This window comes from Danio aesculapii, chromosome 16 (genome assembly GCF_903798145.1).
Source record: "Danio aesculapii chromosome 16, fDanAes4.1, whole genome shotgun sequence".
NCBI lineage: Eukaryota > Metazoa > Chordata > Actinopteri > Cypriniformes > Danionidae > Danio > Danio aesculapii.
This window is the reverse complement of record NC_079450.1, coordinates 44013200-44036122: the sequence shown is the minus strand read 5'-3', so window position 1 is coordinate 44036122 and position 22923 is coordinate 44013200. Positions and strand designations below refer to the sequence as shown.

Genomic DNA, 22923 nt, shown 5'->3' with positions numbered 1-22923 from the left:
TAAAGTGTATTAGCGTATTTTTTTTACAACTATCTTTAAAGAAAACCACTGCATATCGTAGTATAGTGTTTAACAGAGGCTAGCTGGCGAGTGCAACCCAAAAGCATTACTCACATAGCCTCCTCCTTAGAGCATTCGCTTCCCATGCAGGAATTGCTGTTTCGATCCCCGCTTGGAACGGGACTAGTTGTAATATGATAAATGTACTTTTGAATACCTTGGATTTTACTACAGTCATCGGTCGTGGAATGTAACATACCTTATGTGTAAAAACTACAGTAATTTGTTTATATTACTGTTGTTGTATTACTACATGAATGAGTTGGTCAGTTGTGCCATTATTGCAACACAGTGCTTTCCCACACTTTAACCAGAAGAGGTTCTCATCGAGCTCTGATTTAGAAAGCTTCGAGTAACAAATCTTTTTCCGATACAATTCGAGCCTAGTCGAGCGCTTCACTGGTTCAGAAAGCTTCGTTTCACCATTACTAGTCTGTTGTTAAACGCAGCATTTAAACATTTAATGAAGAAACTATGACAAAACTAGACAAACTAAAACAAGGCAAAACAAACTAGAAACACACGGACATCATAGAAGCAAAACAACAGACAATGAGAGGGGCACGCAAACTGAAATATATAGTCCTGGCGATGAGTGGGAACGAGCTGCAGCTGTGAATTTGTGTGTGAGTTAAGCTGCGGTCACACTTGACTTTTCCTCCCATAGACTTCTATTCATACGCACGCGAATGCGTCAGACCGGAAACGCAGGGTCATGCGTTAAGTTTCGCAGTTGGCTGCAGTGCAAAGTTCAAGCTTGGTGAACTCTGACCAGCGAAATCGCATCACTTGACTGCGTGAGACCAACCGAGGATCAAAACAGGACCTCTCTGGGCAGAAATTTAAAACATGGAGCAATCGCTGGCTTTTTAAAATGTCTAATCATCTTGTTTAATCCCACCCCTTTTCGCAGCGCCACACGACAGAATTTCGCACACACAAAGTCCAGTGTGACTGTAGCTTAAGAGAGAGTGTCTGGATGACGGTCCGCTGGAGCAGGTGCAATGCATTCTGGTCATGGTAGTTTGTGTGTTTTGTTAGAATGCTTTCCAGCGATCTCTGGGTGTAGATCGCTGGTGATCCTGACAGTCATCAATACTCAGATCATTACAATCTATCAGCAGTATTAAAAGAATGGGTGTGACTTCCACTTCCGCCCGCATGGAGTGAGCAATACAGATGGGAGCTCCTCAAATAAATAATCATTTATCACTCAACAGACCCATCAATTACGTGAGCTCTTCACAGGTCAGTCAAATAATCATAATAACAAAATTTTCAACATGAAACCGAGTTCGAGCAAGAAAGTTGCATCATCAATTCAATGTAATACAAAAGCAGAAGGCAGTGATAACAAAATGGATGACCATGACGGCGGCTCTCCCATCTCGCTAACTGCACTCAGAACAGAACTGCAAACTCATTGAGAAGCGGTGATTAAGACATTTAATCACAAATTGAAAACCTCCACCTGGAGATGCAAATAAAACGCGAAGAGATGAAAGAGGATGTACGTGCGCTGCGAGAAGAAATTTTCCTGGAACTGGCAACCTTGCACAAAGCGGAATCCGATTCGGCGTAGGAGTGCACAGAGATGGGAAAAACTTTGAGTGACACGATGGATAGAGTGGCAGTACTTGAACAGTCTTACGAACACATGAGTAAAGAACACAAAAAAACACAAGAGAAGTGTATGGATTTAGAGAATCATAGCCAGAGACAAAATCTAAGATTCATTGGAGTCCCTGAAGGGGTTGAAGCGGGAAATCCGGTTCGATTGATCAAAGACCTGCTACTGGAGTTGTTTGGAGCTAAAGAACTTGTTGATTCCAATATGGTGGTGGATCGAGCACACAGAACCCTTGCACCAAGCCCTACATCGGGAGAGAGACCCCGGGCATTAATCGTCCGCTTCCACTATTATGCTGACAAAGAGAGACTTAAGTTATCCAGGAATAAAGGCCATCTCTACTACAAAGGATCCCCTGTACACATCTTTCCTGACATGAGTCCAGATGTCGGCAAGCTTCACGCTGTGTTCAATCCAGGCAAGGCCACGCATATATGCATGGACAAATCATTTCTCACAGTGCCTCGATTAGGAAACAACACAGAGAACAAAAAACTAAATTGGCTAATAGACTATTAGAAATAGATTAAAAAAATATGCAATTTCCCCATCAGTAGAATTATATGAAGATATAACTTCAGAAACACAGAATCGTTTGATACAGGCAAAAGCCACATATTATGAACATGGAGAGAGAGCAGGTAAACTACTAGCTTGGCAAATTAAGGAGATAGCAGCATCACAAATGATAATGAAAATTAAAAATGATACAGGACAAGTTATATCCGATCCGTTAGAAATTAATAATATTTTTAAAAAACTTTTATGTCACATTATATTCCTCTAAATCTACAACCTATCAGATATAACCCAGTTTCTAAAATTACTTAATATACCCTCTTTAGACACAGAAAACAAAGAAATTTTAGAAAAGCCAATGACAATTGAGGAAATAACACATAACTAACCTGCAATGTTCTAAGGCCCCAGGCCCAGATGGCTTAACAACCGAATTTTATAAAAAATTTTGCAATCAAATCTCGCCAATGCTTCTGGACTTTTTTAATGAATCATTTGATAAGGGCTGCTTACCGCCAACATTCTACCAGGCTAATATTTCTTTAATCCACAAAACAGACCCTGGTCTTTAATCCCCTAGACCCTGGTTCCTATAGGCTGATCAGTCTTCTTGATGTGGACCAGAAAATTTTGGCAAAGGTTCTAGCCTCTCGCCGTGATCTCCACAGACCAGACAGGATTCAGTAAGAATTTTTTAATATCAGAAGATTATTAAACATTATTTATACATCGAATTATTATCCCATTCAACCTGAAATACTTATTTCTATGGATGCTGAAAAAGCCTTTGATCGGGTTGAGTGGGATTATCTTTTTGCCACTCTTGCTAAATTTGGATTTGGTTCAAACTATATTTCATTTATTAAGTTACTATATGTCCATCCAGAAGCCTCTGTGCAAAAAACAATAACTGTTCAAGTTATTTTCCATTAGGTCGATCTACAAGACAGGGTTGTCCTCTGTCCCCTCTTCTATTTGCTTTGGCAATAGAACCTTTAGCAATAGCCTTACGTACATCTATGGCCTACAGGGGAATAGTGAGGGCGGGAAGAGAACACAAGGTGTCACTCTATGCGGATGACCCTTTAGTATATATTTCCAATCCCCAACAATCAATACCAGCCATCATGTCAATTTTAGATCAATTTGGTAAAATCTAAGAATACAAGATAAACTTTTCCAAGAGCGTTATATATCCAATAAACCCTTAAGATCAATTAGAATCATTTTCAACTTTTCCTTTTAAAGTAGTAAATTCATTTAAATACCTAGGCATTACCATTACTAAACATTTTTCTTCACTCTTTAGAGAAAATGTCTTGAAACTATATGAAAACACTCAACAACTCTTTAAGAAATGGACCAATTTTCCTCTTTCGTTAGCTTGCCGTATTAACACAGTAAAATCGACTATTTTGCCCAAATACCTTTTTCTTTTCCAATGTATCCCAGTATATATTAACAAATCATTTTTTAAAATAGACAGGATTATTGGCCAATACATTTGGAAAAAAAAAATCATAGAATCAAGAAGATATATTTACAAAGAATTAAAATGAAAGGAGGGATGAGTTTACCACATTTTCAGTTGTGGGCATGTAATATAAGAGCACTTTCCTTTGGGATAAAAGAGGGGTTAACAGATTGGGGTGACATGGAAAATAAGTCATGTTCCCCTTCCTCTTGGCCAGCTCTACTTTACTCAGCTTTATCTGCTCCCCCCACATCTCGATTAAACAATCCAGTGGTTTCTAATTCATTTAAAATTTGGAAACAGGTTAGAAAACACTTTAAGTGGCAAACATGTTCTGTCTTAAGCCCACTGACTGAGAATCATTTATTTACCCCTTCTCAAACTGACTCTTTATTTCAGGTCTGGTCAAATAAAGGGATACACTACTTTAAAGATCTTTTCATTGATAATTGTTTTTCAACGTTTCAACAATTACAGCAGACATTTGATCTGCCAAGTACCCATTTTTAAAAAAATATTTACAAGCTCGCAGTTTTGCCCAAAATAATTACATATCATTTCCTATCGAACCACCAACTTCACTAGTAGAAAGTTTGTTTATACAGAACCCATTCATGAAAGGAGACGTTTCAATTATATATAATAAAATATCTCAGTTAGAATCTGATGTTTCATTAGAGCATCTCAAAATGGCATGGGAAGAGAATCTCGGAGAAGAAATTAAAAATTGGCAATGGGAGGAAACACAAGAACAAGTTCATTCTAGTTCTGTGTGTATCAGGCATGGTTTAATACAATTTAAGATTCTGCATCGACTCCACTTGTCTAAATTAAAGCTGTCTAAGATGTTCCCTGCCATAGACCCACTGTGTGATAGATGCAATCAAACCCAGGCATCACTTGGTCATATGTTTTTGAGTTGTTCTAAAATTGTTAATTATTGGATTTCAGTTTTTGAATTAATATCAGAAGTGGTGGGAAAACAAATATACCCTGGGCCTATTTTAGCTATATTTGATGTCAGTGATGATGCAGATTTATCTAATAATCAACCTATAATGATTAGATTTATAACCCTTTTGGCACGTTGATTGATTTTACTAAATTGGAAACGAAAAGATCCTCCAAGTTGCTCCACATTAATAAAGGATGTCATGTCCTGTCTACAACTTAAGAAGCTAAGGCTTTCCCTAAAAAATAAAACAAAGAATTTCCATGTAATATGGAATCCATTTATTGAGTATACTTTAACAAGAGAGCAGTGATTGAACCCTAGTAAAAACACCCCCTTATTTAATTCTTTTATTTTAATTTTTTTCTTTCTGTTTTTTACCCCATTCCCCCACTTTTCTCTTTTTTAGTTCTCTTATACATATAATAGTAACATGATGTTTTAACTTTGTGTTTAAAAAGAAAAAAAGTACACATATGTAAAAGTTATCATTTGTACTGATGTAAAAAATACAATAAAGAGAATGTAAAAAAAAAAATGAATGGGTGTCGAGTATAAGGTCTCTTTGTACAATGATGATACCTCTAAAATTGAGAAAATATTAGAAGAATCTGGCAATTTTTCATTAGAAGTTAGAAATAAACGTCTTTAAAAGTATATGCTTCCCTAAAACAATATGTCACACCAGATTATAGATACAAACTTGCCCTTCTGTAAATCAAAACCAGGATTTAAATACTTTGGAATGAATATCACCCCTTCATTCACAGATCTATTTAAAGCAAATTATAGCCCTATACTATATTTAAAAAAAAATCAGACTCCAAAAGGTGGGGTAACTTTAGCTGGTAAAGTCAATTGTATTAAAATGAATGTATCACCCAGATTATTGTACTTGTTTCAAAGCCTTCCAGTTTTTTTTGCCAAAGTCCTTTTTCCAGTCAACCAATGGATTGTTGTTTTCCTTCATATGTGGAGCAAAAAAACAAGATTACACAGAGATTTTCTTGAAAGACCCAAAAGGGTTGGAGGGTTCCGCTCTTCCAAATCTGTTAAATTACTATTGGGCAGCAAATTTAAAGAATATTATTTATTGGTTCCCACATACAGAACGGTGTAAAGTAGAGGCTAAGGTCCAATCTCAATTCTATTTTTGTACCCCTACCCCTTTCCCTCCTCTTGGCCCTTGAAACAGAGTATGAAGGAGAACGGCTTCAAATTTTACCCCTAAGAAATGAGACATCACTACAACACCTGCAACATCATCAAATGTCATTGCAATCTCTGCTGCATATGAGATTGACAATCGCGACTGCTGTAATTATTCCAGTTGCATTATTTTGTTGGTATTTATCTTCAAGTAATCACTGAAGGCAACAATATCATGTTATCATAACAATATAATGTGGCAATATGCTCGTATGTATTTTAGTGTCATCGAGTGACAGAATGTTGTGGGACTACTATACATAGTTATATTATTATGGATTATAGATAGCAAAATTACATGTTTTAAAAACCATGATGGTTAAACACGCGGTTGTCACATTATTCAGACTCAGTGCTGTGTATTCCTTTGAATGCCCTCTGAATCTGGATTGGACTTGATTTTAAAGATCTCTGCACACCCCAAGGGCCTCATTCCCAAAATTAATTGTGATATTCCATAACATCTTCTAGAGAAGATTAAAATGGAATGAATAGAAAAGCTAGGAATTAATATTTCAGAAGAAACTTGGGATAAAGCTGTTATTAAAATTATAAATAATACTTTATCATGTGCACGTCTCAGCCTGATTCAGATAAAAATGATTTACCATATTCACTACAGCAAAACCAAACTGTCTAAAATAACACGTAAAATAGAATGAAATGTAATTGTATTTAATCATTGTATGTTAGAATTTGACTTAAGAATTCAACCTAATCCAGTAATGGCTTTGTTTACCAAATGAGGATATGCATAACTAAAGACATAGAAAATGACATGGCCTTTGTAACGCTAATAGCTCGAAGACGAATTCTTGTAGAGTGGAAACCACCAATGCCACCTAAACTGTCGCTTTGGCTTAGTGATTTAATGTTACTTTTGAAAAACAGAAAAAAATGTATATTTTCTCAGCCGATCAAACAGAACATTTTACAAAACATGGGACCCTTTAATCCATGTTGAGAATAATGTACTCCTCTAACCATGAATGCAAATGCTGATGCAAGTGTATAATGCTCAACCGCATATACAGTTGAAGTCAGAATTATTAGCCCCCCTGAATTATTAGCCCCCTGTTTATTTTTTACCCCAGTTTCTGTTTAACGAAGTGTAGATTTATTTAACACATTTCTAAACATAATAGTTTTAATGACTAATTTCTAATAACTGATTTATATTATCTTTGCCATGATGACAGACAATAATATTTCACTAGATATTTTTCAAGACACTTCTATACAGCTTAAAGTGACATTTAAAGGCTTAACTAGGTTAATTGGGTTAACTAGGCAGGTTAGGGTAATTAAGCAAGTTTTTGTATAATGATGGTTTGTTCTGTAGACTATTGAAAAAAATATAGCTTAAAGAGTAATAATTTTGACCTTAAAATGGTTCTTAAAAATTTTAAAACTGCTTTTATTCTAGCCGAAATAAAACAAATAAGACTTTCTCCAGAAGAAAAAATATTATCAGACATACTGTGAAAATTTCCTTGCTCTGTTAAACATCCTTTGGGAAATATTTAAAAAAAAAGAAAAATTCAAAGGGGGCTAATAATTCTGACTTCAACTGTTCATAGAAAAAGCAATCAAAAAATAAGATTGTGCGTACACAACGCAAGTCAGTCTCTTCTCTATACACACACAAGACTGAACTGTTGTTGTCTACTACAGCAGCTGTTATGATGGCTATAGTGCTAGCATTTTCATTAAAAGACATTTCACTTTTAAAGTTTACTGAATATGCACAAAGCAGTTGATTTTTTTTTTTTGTGCAAACAGAAGAGATTTGCATTATCAACCACTTGTTGTTCATTCTGGTTAAGTATAACTTCTCCAACAGTGTCATATATACAGCTGAAGTCAGAATTATTAGCCCCCCTTTGATTTTTTTATTTTTTAAATATTTTCCCAAAGGATGTTTAACAGAGCAAGGAAATTTTCACAGTATGTCTGATAATATTTTTTTCCTCTGGAAAAAGTCTTATTTGTTTCATTTCGGCTAGAATAAAAGCAGTTTTTAATTTTGCATAAAACCATTTATGGTCAATTATAAGCCCCTTTAAGCTATATTTTTTCGGTAGTCTACGGAACAACCCTCGTTATACAATAACTTGCCTAATTACCCTAACCTGCCTAGTTAACCTATGAACCTAGTTAAACCTTTAAATATCACTTTAAGCTATATAGAAGTGTCTTGAAAATATCTAGTAAAATATTATTTACTGTCATCATGGCAAATATAAAATAAATCAGTTATTAGAAATGAGTTATTAAAACTATTATGTTTAGAAATGTGTTGAAAAAATCTCTCCGTCAAACAGAAGTTGGGGAAAAATAAACAGGGGGGCTAATAATTCAGGGGGGCTAATAATTTTGACTTCAATTGCATATAAAGCAACAAAAGAAAGAGTTCTCACTGTTCTATTATACAGCGATTCCATATTTCGCAGGGGGAGGGTTCAAGCTTGTTGACACAGGAGACTGCCTTAAATCGCCATAGCCCAATTATTTTAGTTATTACAAAATTCCGTCTAGCCTACAAAAAAAAAAAAACACAACACATCAACCCTGACAAACTAAGTAATAAATGTTGGTCAATATATTTGACAGACATGTTTTTAAATATATGAATTTTTTCGGGTGGGTGGGAAAAGAAATGGAAGGCAGATGTGCCAGCTGTGAGTCCATGCTTCCGCGTGTGAACGAGCACTTCATTGGCTGAGGGCAAAGTAAACGTTACAGTGCCGAGGTTTGAGTAGTCGTTCAGTGTGGAAGTAAGCCAGAGACCAGACGCACGTCAACAATGCGGCAACTCAAATGGGTAACGAACGATATGATGAACTTAGTTTATTGCAACCGTTTGCTGCTTTCTTTCTTAAGAGTCGTATACATTCAGCAAACGTTTAATATTATATTAAAAAAAAATGTTACATTCTTCTGTCGCATATATTTATATGACGTTATATGATGCTCTTTTCAGCCATTGCTTACTGCAAACGAGGTTATAAATTGTTGAAATCATATGCGATTGCTTTATTGCTGTATCTGTGCCAATGTATTCTCCTTTATGTGTCTTCTCTCACGGTGTCTGGACCCAGGTATTTTCCGTTATGTGGCTTTTCTCGCGGTTAACAGTGTGTAAGACTTACGTGGTCAGACGGTCCGGAAAGGCTGCATCACCAGACGAATCGCTCTCAAGAAGTAGGGTGGTTCTTTCTTTCTTTCTTTCTTTCTTTCTTTCTTTCTTTCTTTCTTTCTTTCTTTCTTTCTTTCTTTCTTTCTTTCTTTCTTTAATACTCTTCAAACGTTGTGTTGCAAGTTTACATTAATTACAAATGGAAGCATGATAACGTGATTAGTGGTTGAAGGGTTGCATTTGAACCACCTCAGAACGTGATGGTTCGATATGTTCAATATTTACAGAAAAGTTCAGTTTTAGTTATTTTTTATAGTAGCCTACCACTTGCAAGTTCGTGAACCCCTTGCAGCATGTGAAAATGTGAATAATTTTGACAAAATAAGTGATCATACAAAAATGCATGTTATAGTAGCCTAAGATATTTTGCATAAAATGTTTACAAATAGTTTACAAGACAAAAAATATAGCTGGAATTATTCAAATAATTTTCAGCAAAGGTTTTTGAACCCTTTGTTTTTACTACTGTGTATAATTGTATGATCTATGACTTTTTTGGTGATAGTTGTTCTTGAGTCCCTTCTTTGTTTTGAAAGCTACTGTTCTCCAGAAAAATGTCCTACAGGTTCTTCAGTGGTCGTCGAGCATTTTTTGCATATTGAAACCTTTCCAGCATTCACTGTTTGATTTTGAGATCTTTTCACACTGAGGAAAATAGAGACTCAAACACGAACATTAAAAAAAGTTCAAATGCTCACTAATCTTCATCCATTTTCACCTTCTGGTTCTTTATTGTCCTTAACTGACCTCAGTGTTGTGGCTTCTCTAGCAGTTAACTGTGCTTACGCTGTAAGGCTTATGCTGTCAGACAGTCCGGAAAGGCTTCATCACTAGATGAATCGCTCTTTAGAAGTAGGATTGTTAACTCTTTCTTAAATTGTGCATTTTATTTCATTTTTAAAACGTACCAAATTTTGTATTACAAGTTTACATTATGAAATTACAAATTGCAGTGGTTGCAGGGCTGCGATTTGTGTGTGTGTGTAAATGATTTTAACAAAACAAGAGGGATCATACAAAATACATGTTATTTTTTATTTAGCATTGAAGATATTTTACATAAAAGATGTAAAAAAGATGTTTACAAATAGTTCTTAAGACAAAAAAAGTTTCAAAAGGTTGTTACACAGAGTTTATAATTCTGTGTGTTGTTAACTGATGATATATAGGTGTTTTTCTGATTTGTGACGGTTGTTCGTGAGTCTCTTGTTTGTTCTGAACAGTTAAACTGCAGTTACATGCTGTTCTTCAAAAATAAAAATCTGTCCTGCAGTTTCTTTAGTTTTTACCCCTGGATCTTAATTCCTTGTGTTTTCTTTCTGGATCATCAGTGATCACTTAAAACTTCCTAAAATAGTATGTGTGATTGTGAGTTCCAATATTTCGACACTGTCACTAATAGAAAGAGTTCAGATGTGCAGAAGATGCTAGAAAACTGAAGAATCTGTAGGACATGGAGGATTTTCTGAAGAGCAGCTGCAGTTTAACTGTTCAGAGCAAACAAGACACTAGTGAACAACCATCACAAAGGGAAGAACACTCATAGATCTTCATAGAACCACTCAAAGTATTAAAAGCCCAAGGGTATGTAACTTTTGCAGGGGCCTATTTTAATAATTCCAAGCATGTTTTTGTCTTCTGAATTCTGAACTACAGATAAACTTAAAAATATCTTAGTCAGTACAGGAAAAATAACATGCATATAATAACAAATATTGTAACAAACATTGAAGCACAACAGTAGTTTAGTCATAATGTATTTTCACTCAAGCTCATTTTAATGTGTAGCGTGGACAACAGCACTATGAACTTGGTGTGTTAATGTACCTAAGATAGTATTCTAAATGTCAGGGAAATAAAAGGAAATAATTTGGCTTTGTTGATCCAGCTTTCTGATTTATTTATTATTTATACAGTTGAATTTTCATATCATCATTTTTTGCTGAAATGTTCCAGTTGAAATACATTTTTTTTAAATCAAACATTCATGTTGGTCAGTTTATGTAGGCTAGTAGTGGTAATAAGCCAGGAACATTTAATGAAACAACCACTTTCTGTTGCTCTCTCAGCTGGTGATTGAAAATTAGGGAAATATTTGCTTTGCTCTACCCTAAGTCAATATTGAGACGGGCCGAGAACTTTTCAGCTCCTTGACCCATATTAGAGTTTTTCAAGAAGGGAATGATTTTTTTTCTGATATACATGTCTTCATGTTTTTACATCTAAAAGACTTCTTTAAGACTTATGTTCTATGTGCATTTTTGTCTTTTCTTCATGTCCAATCAAGGTTTCTCTGACCAGCCATTTACCAGCCTGGCAGGTTCTTGCAAAAAACGGTGTTTTGAGCTAGTGGAAGCCGATTCCCCAAATTGTCGCTGTGACAACCTGTGTAAAACATACAATATGTGTTGCTCAGACTTTGATGACCACTGTCTAAAAACTGGTAAACCACTTTATTTGTTTACATTTTCATTTAGGGTATACACAGCAGAGTCTGTGGGACCCTTATTATGTAAAATTAATTGTAAAGCAAATAGATAATCAGGGTTGACTGCATTTAATGAAGCAGCCAGTTTAGCTGGGATCATTAGGTTTTGCACAAATTTTATACATACCAAATAAGTTATTATATACATAATTTCTCCAATTTGATGCAGCATTTCTACTTTTAGACTTGTATCTTTTTTAGTAACACTTTACTTGAAGGGGGTGTTCATAAGATTGTCATGAATATGAATGAGATTTTATGATTATGACAATTGTCATTGTCATTAGCTCAGTTATGTCATTTAAAATACAAAGGTGACATTTTTTAAATGTCTTTGTTATGTTGCTGATATAAACAAATACCAATACCATTTTTCCATTTGGGTTTTTCCATTTCCATTTTCCTGTCTTAACTTGTCATAATCACGATTGTCATATTTTTGTCATGATTTTTATAACAGCATTCTTAATATTGTTCTTGACCTTAACTGCAGTGGAACAAATTCCATCTTAAACAATAGCTAGACTTCCATCCATTGTTATGCGCATTTAGGATATGGACATAAAAATGATTGATAGAAACACCAAGATGCACATACATTTAAAAAATATGCATACAAATATATGCACATACAGTAACTGAGTAGGATAAACTTTTTATACAACAAGAAAAATGTGCATAAAGCACTTTTAACGAACAAATTTCGTGCATTTAAAAAAACATGAGATTTTGTTATAAGAGATCATGGACAAATCAGCAGGCTGAGCACATTGTAAAACATCTCAAATGCTGTTTTACTCATTCTAAAATGCTTTAACCATTTCGGTATTAGTGTTATTATTAATTACCTCCAGAATCGTCAGGAGCATCTGTGCTCCGTATCTCATGCCTTCAAACACCACCACGAGTTCATTACATGTCGGCATGGTCTTCTAAGATGCAAGATTCACATAGTTTCTCCTACCACAGCAAATTCCATTTTTATTTTTGTTATTTGGCACCAGTTAATCAGGAAGTGACAATTTAGTTCTCTTGAACTCATTGGAAGAAAACGCTGCTTTATTCACAAATCTTTTATGTGATATTGCAGTCATTCATTAATTTTCTTTTCGGTTTAGTCCCTTTATTAATCTGGGGGCGCCACAGCGGAATGAACCGCCAACTTATCCAGCACATGTTTTACGCAGCAGATGCCCTTCCAGCCACAACCCATCTCTGGAAAAACATCCATACACAGTCATTCACACGCATAATTTAGCCAATTCACCTGTACCGCATGTCTTTGGACTGTGGGGGAAACCGGAGCACCCGGAGGAAACCCACACAAACGCAGGGAGAACATGCAAACTCCACACAGAAATGCCAACTGACCCAGCCGAGGCTCAAACCAGCGATCTTGCTGTGAGGCAACAGCACTACATACTGCGCCACTGCGTCGCCACGATATTGCAGTTTTGCACATAAATTTAATTTGTATCTTTGGGTGGAAACATTGCTGATGTCATCTTTGCATTTAAAATGACATAACTGAGCAAATGACAATTAATGACATTTTTCAAAAAGCATGCATAACATTTCAATTATATTAATTACATATTATATTAATATGTCATGTCATGATTTTACAAGGTGTCATGACATCCTCATGAACACTCCTTCAAGGAAAGTTTTACCCTCTATTTCAAAACATGTTGTTTTATTATTTTTTGTTGCTGTTCCCCCAGCAGGGGGTTTTGAGTGTAGTAAAGAGCGTTGTGGTGAAAATCGTAATGAGCAGCATGCCTGCCACTGCTCAGAGGACTGCATGGCCAAAGGAGACTGCTGCACCAACTACAGGTCTCTTTGCAAAGGTAGGGACTTTTTTAGGAAATTTCACACAAACAGCGGGAATGCCACCTAGCTCTGCCGGGACTTGAACCAGAGACCTTCTTGTTTCTGTGTGCCACCATGCCAACCTTTAATTCATTCATTCATTTTCTTTTCGGGGCTTAGTCCCTTTATTAATCCTGGTTTGCCACAGCAGAATGAACCGCCAACTTATCCAGCACATGTTTTACGCAGTGGATGCCCTTCCATCCGCAACCCATCTCTGGGAAACATCCATGCACACTCACTCATACTCATACACTACGGACAATTTAGCCTCCCCAATTCACCTGTACCGCATGTCTTTAGACTGTGGGGAAACCAAAGCACCCGGATGATACCCACGTGAATGCAGGGAGAACATGCGAACTCCACACAGAAACGCCAACTGCAGCCATGCCACGTTCAAAATTAACTTAAATCACCTTTCTTCCCTATTCTGATGCTCGGTTTGAACTGCAGCAGATTGTCTTTCTAAATTCATTGAGTTGCTGTCATGTGATTGGTTGATTAGAAATTTGTGTTAACGAGCAGTTGGACAGGTGTACCTAATAAAGTGGCCAGACGATACCCACATGAATGCAGGGAGAACATGCAAACTCCACACAGAAATGCCAACTGACCCAGCCGAGGCTCAAACCAGCAACCTTCTTGCTGTGAGGCAACAGCACTAACTACTGCGTCACTGAGGTGCCCATGCCAACCTTTAATTAAGGTTTTTAATAGAAAATGTTTGCAACCAAGCAGTTTTGTCGTAATCACATGCAGAAATACTAAAAATATATGTGTGCACAGTGCATATTTTTTGTTAAATCACAAAAAATATTATGCAGTGTACTTGCATATTTAGAGAGCAGTTGCCTGCATTGTTATCAAAATAATCCCCAATAAAGACCTTTGGAATTTGCCAAACCAGCTATTTTTAAATGGTGGGCATGATTGTCTTTCAAGTGTAACTGTAATACAAGAGAACTGTATTGCCTGGATATTTTGTATTTGCATATGCAAGAATACCGTGTGGTTTGTTATTTATTGACTTGTTTCTCTGTTAGGCGATGTTCCTTGGTTGCAAGAAGAGTGTGAAGAGATTAAGAACCAAGAGTGTCCTGCTGGGTAAGAAAACACATTTTTCATTTCAATGACAAACATCACACTATGATTTTCCCTTTTCATTTTTAAAACAAAACTAAGTTCAATATATCTGAGGTCTTAGCTGTTCTTTACCTACAAGCAGAAAATATATTTAAAAAAAAACATTGCTGTGAAGTGCTGAGTTAAAAATATGGATTGTGTGACTGTGAAGGCCTGCTAAGTTATTTGCATGGCAATTAATGTTAATACATGCTTTGTAAGTAGATCCTAAGATATAAAGGCTACGATAAGAACATTAAAATTATCTCAGAATGAGGACAAATTTTAGCTGTTTTGTTGCAATTAATATGCTAATGTTTTTTGCGTATCTAGGTTTGTTCGACCTCCTGTCATCATGTTGTCTGTTGATGGCTTTCGTGCATCTTACATGAAAAGAGGAGGCACGGTGATCCCCAATATCGAGAAACTCCGTAAGACTTTTCATTAAAATCATAGAACTAATTATAAATAAAAATTGACAAAGCTGTAAGTCAGTTACAAGCTCTTTTCACATTAAACATTTTTTAAAGCAGCTTTACTTAAAATCTTGTTCACATAAATGCATAAAGGCTGAAGTTACACTTGAAAAAATTATTCTTTTTACCTCAAAAACATAGTTTCATTTCTCAATGTTCATGAAACATGTAGATACTTACTCTTAGCACTACAAATATCATGTTATAAGTGAGTCAAATTGTTTTTATCCACGTTTATACTTTAATATTTGGTACTTTAATAATTTAACTAATAAATTGCACTACTTATATTACAGATTGTTCAGACGTTGAATTTCAAGACATTTGTCAGATTTTTGTCCTCAAACCACCTCGGTGTGTGGAACAAGTTTCTTACCTCATCCAAAGCCATTGCTTGCTTTTAATTTTCATCTGTTGTAGGCTGTGTTATTTGAAATAAATCATTTTGCATAGTGATACAGAATTTTAATGTGGTTAAGAAATGCATAGAACTTCTTCAGCTGTGTGCTTATCTAAAAATAACTGCATACTTAGAATATTCATTATCCAATGAGAATTGAGATTTATAGACCCCAACATGAACTGACAAGAACACTTACAGGAAAGTGAACACTTGAACTGGCTTCCATAGAAGCCAAAGCTGAAAATTATAGTAGTAGTATAGGATTGCCTGATGATAAAATGATGATAAAGATGAACTCATGGAAGTGCTGAAAGAAGAATAGTATACTTTAGAATTTTATTTCTAAAGGTATTCAGGTGTGTGCTTAGTGCTTATGAAGGTCATACTGGTCATATTGACCTAGATTTTTTTTTTATGTTTTTTTGTGTCTACATATACTCCATGCATTTTGTTTGTATGTTATATATTGTGTGTTGAATTAACAGCAGGTTTACTAGTAAATTAATGCCTAAATGATACTTTATTTTGTAGGATCCTGTGGAACACATGCACCATACATGAGGCCTATGTACCCCACAAAAACCTACCCAAATTTGTATACAATTACAACGGTATGTATTAATAGCAGATTTTTTTAATCTGCGAGATTACGATTTAGATTATACAAGTGGAATACAAACTTACAAATATCAACTTTTTATTATGATGGTATTTTTGTTAAATTGACTCTTAAATTGCTTAGATTAAACCTTTTTTTCTTTGCTTTAGGGGCTTTATCCTGAATCGCATGGGATTGTGGGTAACTCTATTCATGACCCAAGCTTTGATGCCAACTTTAACTTCCGTGGGAAAGAGAAGCTTAATCATCGATGGTGGGGAGGCCAGCCTGTGAGTTGCCCTATAATTTTTTTTAAAGGTGCCATAGAGTGCATTGATACAGTATGTTAAATTGTTCTCTGAGATCTACATAGAAGGTATAATAACAGAAGGTAAATAACAATCAGTTCAACCTAAGTGGAGAAAGTCACATTAGCAAGGAGTGATTGAGCTTTCAGTAAGCATCAATATTAACCTTGTTTAGGTTAGTTTCGGAGTTACTTAGTTGAGTTTTGGAGTTATGTGTTGTTTATGAAATATAGTTTAAATTGTAATTCTACCTGACAAATGGGACTGACATACTGTGGTGTGAAATTTCTTTTTAATATCAGATCATAAAACAAAAAAAAAAATAGTCAAAGATATCACAAGTTAATACATCATGCAGTTGTTAAATTAAGTTTTTTTTTTGTTATTAAGGGAAAACAAAATCCAAAACTACATAGCTCTGTGTAAAATAGTTAGACCAAAATTTCCTCAAAAAACTACAACTGAACACTAAGGCCCAATCCCAATTCTATTTTTGAACCCCTTCAAAATCAGACAATCGCGGCTGCTGTAGTTATTCCAGTTGTGTTATTTTTTGGTATTTATCTTCAGGAAATCACTGAAGGCATATATTATGTTATCATAACGATCTAATGTGACAATAAGATCGTAATACTGTGCGTTTAACTAAGTGGCCATATTCATCTATGTAAACACACCAAAAACAACATTAACATTATAGAAGACACTGTAAAAGCTCATTCCCAGGCACTAGACATTTCTGAGAGGGTATTCGAGTGTCATCGAGTGTCAGAATGTTGTGGAACTGCTGTACAGGAGTTATAGATTATACAGGTAGATCGCGAAATTTTGCAGTTTGTATTTTAGCGTTTTTTTTTAATGCATGACGGTAAAACACAAACGCGGTTATGAATATAATGAAACATGTGTTTGTTTGTTGTAAAAATTTGTAATAGTGACAAAAAAAAACATTTTGTGGATCTCCTTACTTCTGAGAGCAGCTGTGGCTGGTATATTCTGGGAATTTTTCTTACCCCTCGGTTTCGAGTGTGGTCCTGAAAAATCTTCATTTGAAGCGGTGTATACCCCTTGCCCTTTGCCCTACGCCTTCAAGCTAAAGAGAATTGGAACACCACTCCTCCTTCGAATGAACGCGCAAAACAAAAGGTAGGGGTAAGGGGAAGGGGTAGAGTTAGTATTGGGCCTAAAGCTCATCTCAGTTTTACCAGAGAACATCTTGATAATCCCCAAGACTTTTGGACATATACTCTGCGGACTGATGAGACAAAGGTTGGTTTTTTTGGAAGGTGTGTGTCCAGTTATGTGTGTCGTAAAAGTAACACCACATTTCACAAAAAGAAAATAATACAGTAAAATGAATAAACAGTAAAATGTGGTGGGGGTAGTGTAATGGTCTGGGGCTGTTTTGCTGCTTCATGATCTGGAAGACTTGCTGTGGTAAATGGAACCATGAATTCTGCTGTGCACCAAAATATCCCGAAGGATAATGCTCATCACCTCTCCAACTCATCTAAAGCACAACAGCAAGTTCACTTTTGAATGGCTTGACGATAAACCAAATGAACACATTGGAGTGGCCTAGTGTTCAGACCTGAACCCAATTGAGATGCTGTGGCATGATCTTAAAAAAGGTGGTTCATGCTTCAAATTTCTCCACTTTGTGTATTTTGTGAATTTAACTCAAATGAAAACACAGACAGAATTTAATATTAACTTCTGTGTAAACAGGTGGCATCCAGGGCTTAATGGTGATAAAGTTGAACTTGTGATCCAAAGGCTACAATGGGAGTAAGAGTCTCGTCCACTACCAAGCTCAAAATGACTGACAGGGCTCACAATGCAAATGAAGGGAATGACAGCATGTTGCAAAGGAATGAAGAAGCAATCTGATGCTAAATAAGCAATAAGAATTTAAATGATGGAAAGCTCACTGTGACTAAAAGGGAGCTGTGGCTCACACAATCAAGTGATGTGATTTCGCAGGTCAGAGTTCACCAAGCTTGAACTTTGCACCGCAGCAAACTGCGAAACTTGACACATGAGCTTGGTTTCCGGTCTGATGCATTTGCATGTTTAAATAATTAATTCATGCAAAAGCTTTTCTTACTAAGTATTTCATCTACAAAAATAAAAATAATTATTATGTCAATATGGGATATCTTTCAGAAGATTAAAATGAAGATTTGTCTTGTTTCCTGAGGCTAATCTAAATTAAATTAAGTTTAGACTTGAACTGAGTCTAAATTAATTTTCTGCCAGTGTGGTATTAAAAATAAAAGTCCAAGTTTTGAGTCGCTCTGTTCTCCAAAGTTACACAGAATTAAATACAACACACATGAAAAAGGGTCTTGGTGGTTTAGACAGTAGTGAGCTGGGGATTTACATGTCATCAGGTCATTGCCTGAGGGCTATGACCTCAGTGTGTGTGTGTAATGATTAGGTGATTAGCAATGAGCATATTCTACCAAGCTCAAGAAGGAAGATGAAGTGGTGACTTGAGTGCACTGGGAGCTGGCAGGTATGGTGCAATGGGTGTTCAAGTAACTTGGGATGAGAGATGTGGAGGCAACAGGAACCAATTCCAACTGAACTACTGCAAATCCTGTAAAAAATATAAAAGGTTATTGGACACAGTGGGCACCAGTGTGAATAGGGTGAAACAGACAGTAACAATTAAAAGTGGTCAGAAGCATAGAAAAGTGTTATTATTTACCCTTTAATATATAGGCCCAATACTAATGTTAAAATATTTTCGTACATCATCCTTAACCACAGTGTATTTCCTTGTCTCTTTGAAATATGCCACTAGCAAAAAAACAACATCAATACACAAGACAGGTAATATTAAACAATGAAGCAACAGTATTAAGACAGTAATTAAGTATTAAGGCAGTGCCACTGGATGAAATAATTGTTCTCCATCAGATATTCAACTCTCTGAGCACCACTCATGCCTTCCTCTGATTAGTTTTTATGAAGATGCACAATTTTCTCTAGACAAGCAAAGCAGTCAGACCTAACAGGCATAGTAGAGTAACATCTGTGATTAATATGCAAAGTTGTGAAAATATGCTCATATAATGGGGTGTTCACACCAGATACGGCTTGCGCAAACAAATTTGCTTCAAACACTCGAAATGCTCAATTCACATCATGACGTTTGCTCAAATTGCATCATACGCACAAATAACACCGGAGAATGTAAACATCTAATCATGTCTCTGCATTGACTTAACATATAAATCACTCGCACTAGATGCTTTATCTCCATCTGGTTTGAATGTACCATAAGACTTACAATGCAGAAAAAAGCTTCGCATCTTGGCATATATTTAATCTTTTCCTGAAACCTAGAGATGTGTATGAAATGGATTCATTTGTGTAGATGTTGGCCTCACCATCAGTTGTCAATCAACGGTGCTTTCCCTATCTGAACAGATTTCATTGTATATTTTTAGACCACATTTTTTGTACAATTGTATATATTGTAAATTAAAATTTTCTTTTTCTTAAAACTTTCTTAAAACTTTTTATATTAATATTTTATGTTAGGCACTTAGGGTCTGAGAGTAACATAATTTCGATTCTCTATTTGTCCTGTACATGTGGCTGAATTGAAAATAAAGCTCCAAGGTGCATTTACACTGCATTTTTGATATAGAGATATCCCATGCCAATATGTTTCCGCCTGTAAACACTAGTATGCATAAGCCTTGTGGTACATCTAAATTCGGACTAAACAGCCTGTTATTCCCTCACTGACGCAATTACCAGGTAAAGTCCCCATATTTACATATTAATCATGTGCACTGTTTTCACTTCACAGTCATTCCCTTCCTTAGGTTTAGCATACAAGGCAGACAAAAACAATTGAATGCAGATCACTAAGATGCATATATGTTTTCCCATAGCAGACATCACTTTACCATAATGTAAAGCGGTCATATAAGGACAAAATTAAAGCCGTTATTAATGACTATACAGACTGAGCATACAGTGCATCCAGAAAGTATTCATAGCACTTCACTTTTTCCACATTTTTTATGTTACAGCCTTACAGCCAATATGGATTAAATTAATTTATTTCCTCAAAATTCTACACACAATACCCCATAATGACAATGTGAAAAAAAGATTTTTGAAATTTTTGCAAATTTATTAAAAATAAAAAGCCTGAAAAATCACATGTACATAAGTATTCACAGCCTTTGCTCAGTACTATGTTGATGCACCTTTGGCAGCAATTACAGCCTCAAGTCTTTTTGAATATGATGCCACAAGCTTGGCACACCTGTGTTTGGGGATTTTTGCCCATTCCTCTTTGCAGTACCTCTCAAGCTCTATCAGGTTGGATGGGACGGTGTACAGCCATTTTCAGATCTTCCTTCCGCATAGGCCCTCACCCTCCAGCTCTGACTCGCAGGAGTTGTTCCCTGAGCTTTGACTTCTACAGAAGTCCCCTGCCCCTCCTGCAGGAGTCTCTACTGCCCCCTCCCTGTCCTGACTCCAGCAGAAGACTTACCCTGCAGCTCTGACTCCCACAGGGGTTTTCGCCGAGCTTTGACTCCCCCCTCCATGCCCTTTGCTCAGACTCCCGCAAAAGCCTGTTTCTAAATTGTTCTCATCTTTTTCAATATTATGTCCAGCAGCCAGATATAGCATTGCATTAGCAACACAGGATTCACTAATTGGATGATTCCTAACACTATAAATAGTCAGAGTTTCCTACCTTAGTTATCTTCGCCTTGAAGAATCCTCCCTTCCGCCCCTACTCCTCCCTCCTTTCCATGACAGAGCGGCATGGCGGCCCAGTGGTTAGCACTGTTGCCTCACAGCAAGAATGTCATTGGCTCAAATTCTTACTAGGCCAGTAGATATTTCTGTGCGGAGTTTACATGTTCTTCCTGTGTCTGCATAGGATTCCCCCAGGTTCTCCGGTTTCCTCCCACAGTCCAAAGACATGTGACATAGGTGAATTGACCAAACCAAATTGGCACCATTGATGAGCTTTTAATCATCAATTCCTAATTGCCATTAGCCATATAATAAGCGGGGGAGTTCACCTACCTGAGCTTAAACTCCCCTCTCGCCTTACAAATGGGAGGGAGCCCCAGGCTCGGGGATTTTATGAGCTCAGGGCTCTCTCTTGGGACAGCATGCCAAACACGCTTTATAATCAATTATCAGCTAAGTGTGAACTCTTGAAAGTTTAATTTAGAGGGGACTTTAAAAGAGTTCACTCTTTAGATCCAAACAAATAGTCTAGTGATTTGAATAGACAGTTTACTCCGACTATGAATATTGCTATGCAAATATAGTAAAAACACTTTCTAAATTGTCTAAATATCTTTCTAATTATTTCTAAAAGATCAAAATTTAAGACAGTAAATTCTGAAATATACACAGGCACATTTCTTTAAATTCAAAACAAAACTTTGACATCTAACACAAACAAATGCGTGCACACACTCACACACACACACACACACACACACACACACACACACACACACACACACACACACACACATTTATACAGGTTGTAGAGAACCTTGGATTTTGTAAGACCTAACCAAGCAAACTAAAATTATCAATTCAACTCTTCTATGGTTTCTGTAGGGTCACATATAATTGACCCCAGTTAGGTATTAATCTGGAGGAGTTACTTGCATTCCTTTTGTGATGTGAATAACCCCCCTCTGTTGATCTGCGTTCTTCCGTGGGTTCGCTGGTGGTCAGTTCGTTGTCAATGTGAGGCTTGGAGCAGTGTTTGGAGGTTTAAGTTTTAACGGCAAAAGAAGTCATGTAGTCATGTTGACTTCTGGTTTCGCGACATACTAAACTTAACTATACTTTTGATGAAAAGAAAAGAAAGAAAAGTAATGGAGATGGGCTAATAGTGAAGTTTGTTGGACAGCAAGAAGTGAGAATGGGGTTTGTGAAGGGCCAATTGTAAATCTTGATCAAGTTAAATTGTGTGGTTGAATCCATGCATGTCTTTCACTGTCTAAACAGTCTTGCCACAGAGTGCTGGGATCCATCAAGATCCCCTATACATATTTGTATTAATTGCAGTAAATCTGTTAGTTACTTCACCTCACTCTAACGAGTTGAGATTGTTCAGCGCTATAGTGCGTCAAGATTTATAAATCATGTTTTTAAGTTGAGCAGTGTGCATGTAAAGTTTTATTTATAATTTGCTTACTGGTTTAATCTATGTACATTGACATAGTAACAGCCATAATGTCCTGGAAGACATTTCCAGAATAGCTTTCAAGTGCACAGCTGCAACTTGCCCATGCCATCTTAAAAGCTAAGATAACTGAAGCTAATGCTGTTGTATTGAAGTCTATGTAAGGGTAGTATCATTGAAGGCTAGTACCACATAGCATTTTGATGTTCTTGAATGCAGTGTGTTTGGTTGAAGTGAAATAAAAGGCTCTTATTTTACCTCTTTTGGAAGATGTAAGTTAAGTCTTTGGTGTATCCAGAATTCAGCTAAAATACCCATTAGATTATTTATTAAACATTATAAATCCAAATGAGTTGGCTCTCCCACCCACTGTTTCCCCATGTTTATTTGCTTCTACTGTGTCAGATCAACAGCAGT

The 22923-nt window shown here is 36.2% G+C and overlaps 1 protein-coding gene across 1 annotated transcript in view; it reads left to right on the top strand.

Annotated features, from left to right (window-relative positions):
• Positions 1 to 8575: 8575 nt before the first annotated feature.
• enpp2 (ectonucleotide pyrophosphatase/phosphodiesterase 2) overlaps positions 8576 to 22923 on the top strand; it is a 70011-nt gene continuing 55663 nt past the window's right edge. Inside the window, 8 exon segments of the mRNA XM_056474754.1 lie at positions 8576 to 8668; positions 8946 to 9048; positions 11331 to 11486; positions 13256 to 13381; positions 14450 to 14510; positions 14862 to 14959; positions 15939 to 16018; positions 16176 to 16295. Coding sequence (XP_056330729.1) covers positions 8651 to 8668; positions 8946 to 9048; positions 11331 to 11486; positions 13256 to 13381; positions 14450 to 14510; positions 14862 to 14959; positions 15939 to 16018; positions 16176 to 16295 — 762 coding nt within the window. The 5' untranslated portion in view covers positions 8576 to 8650.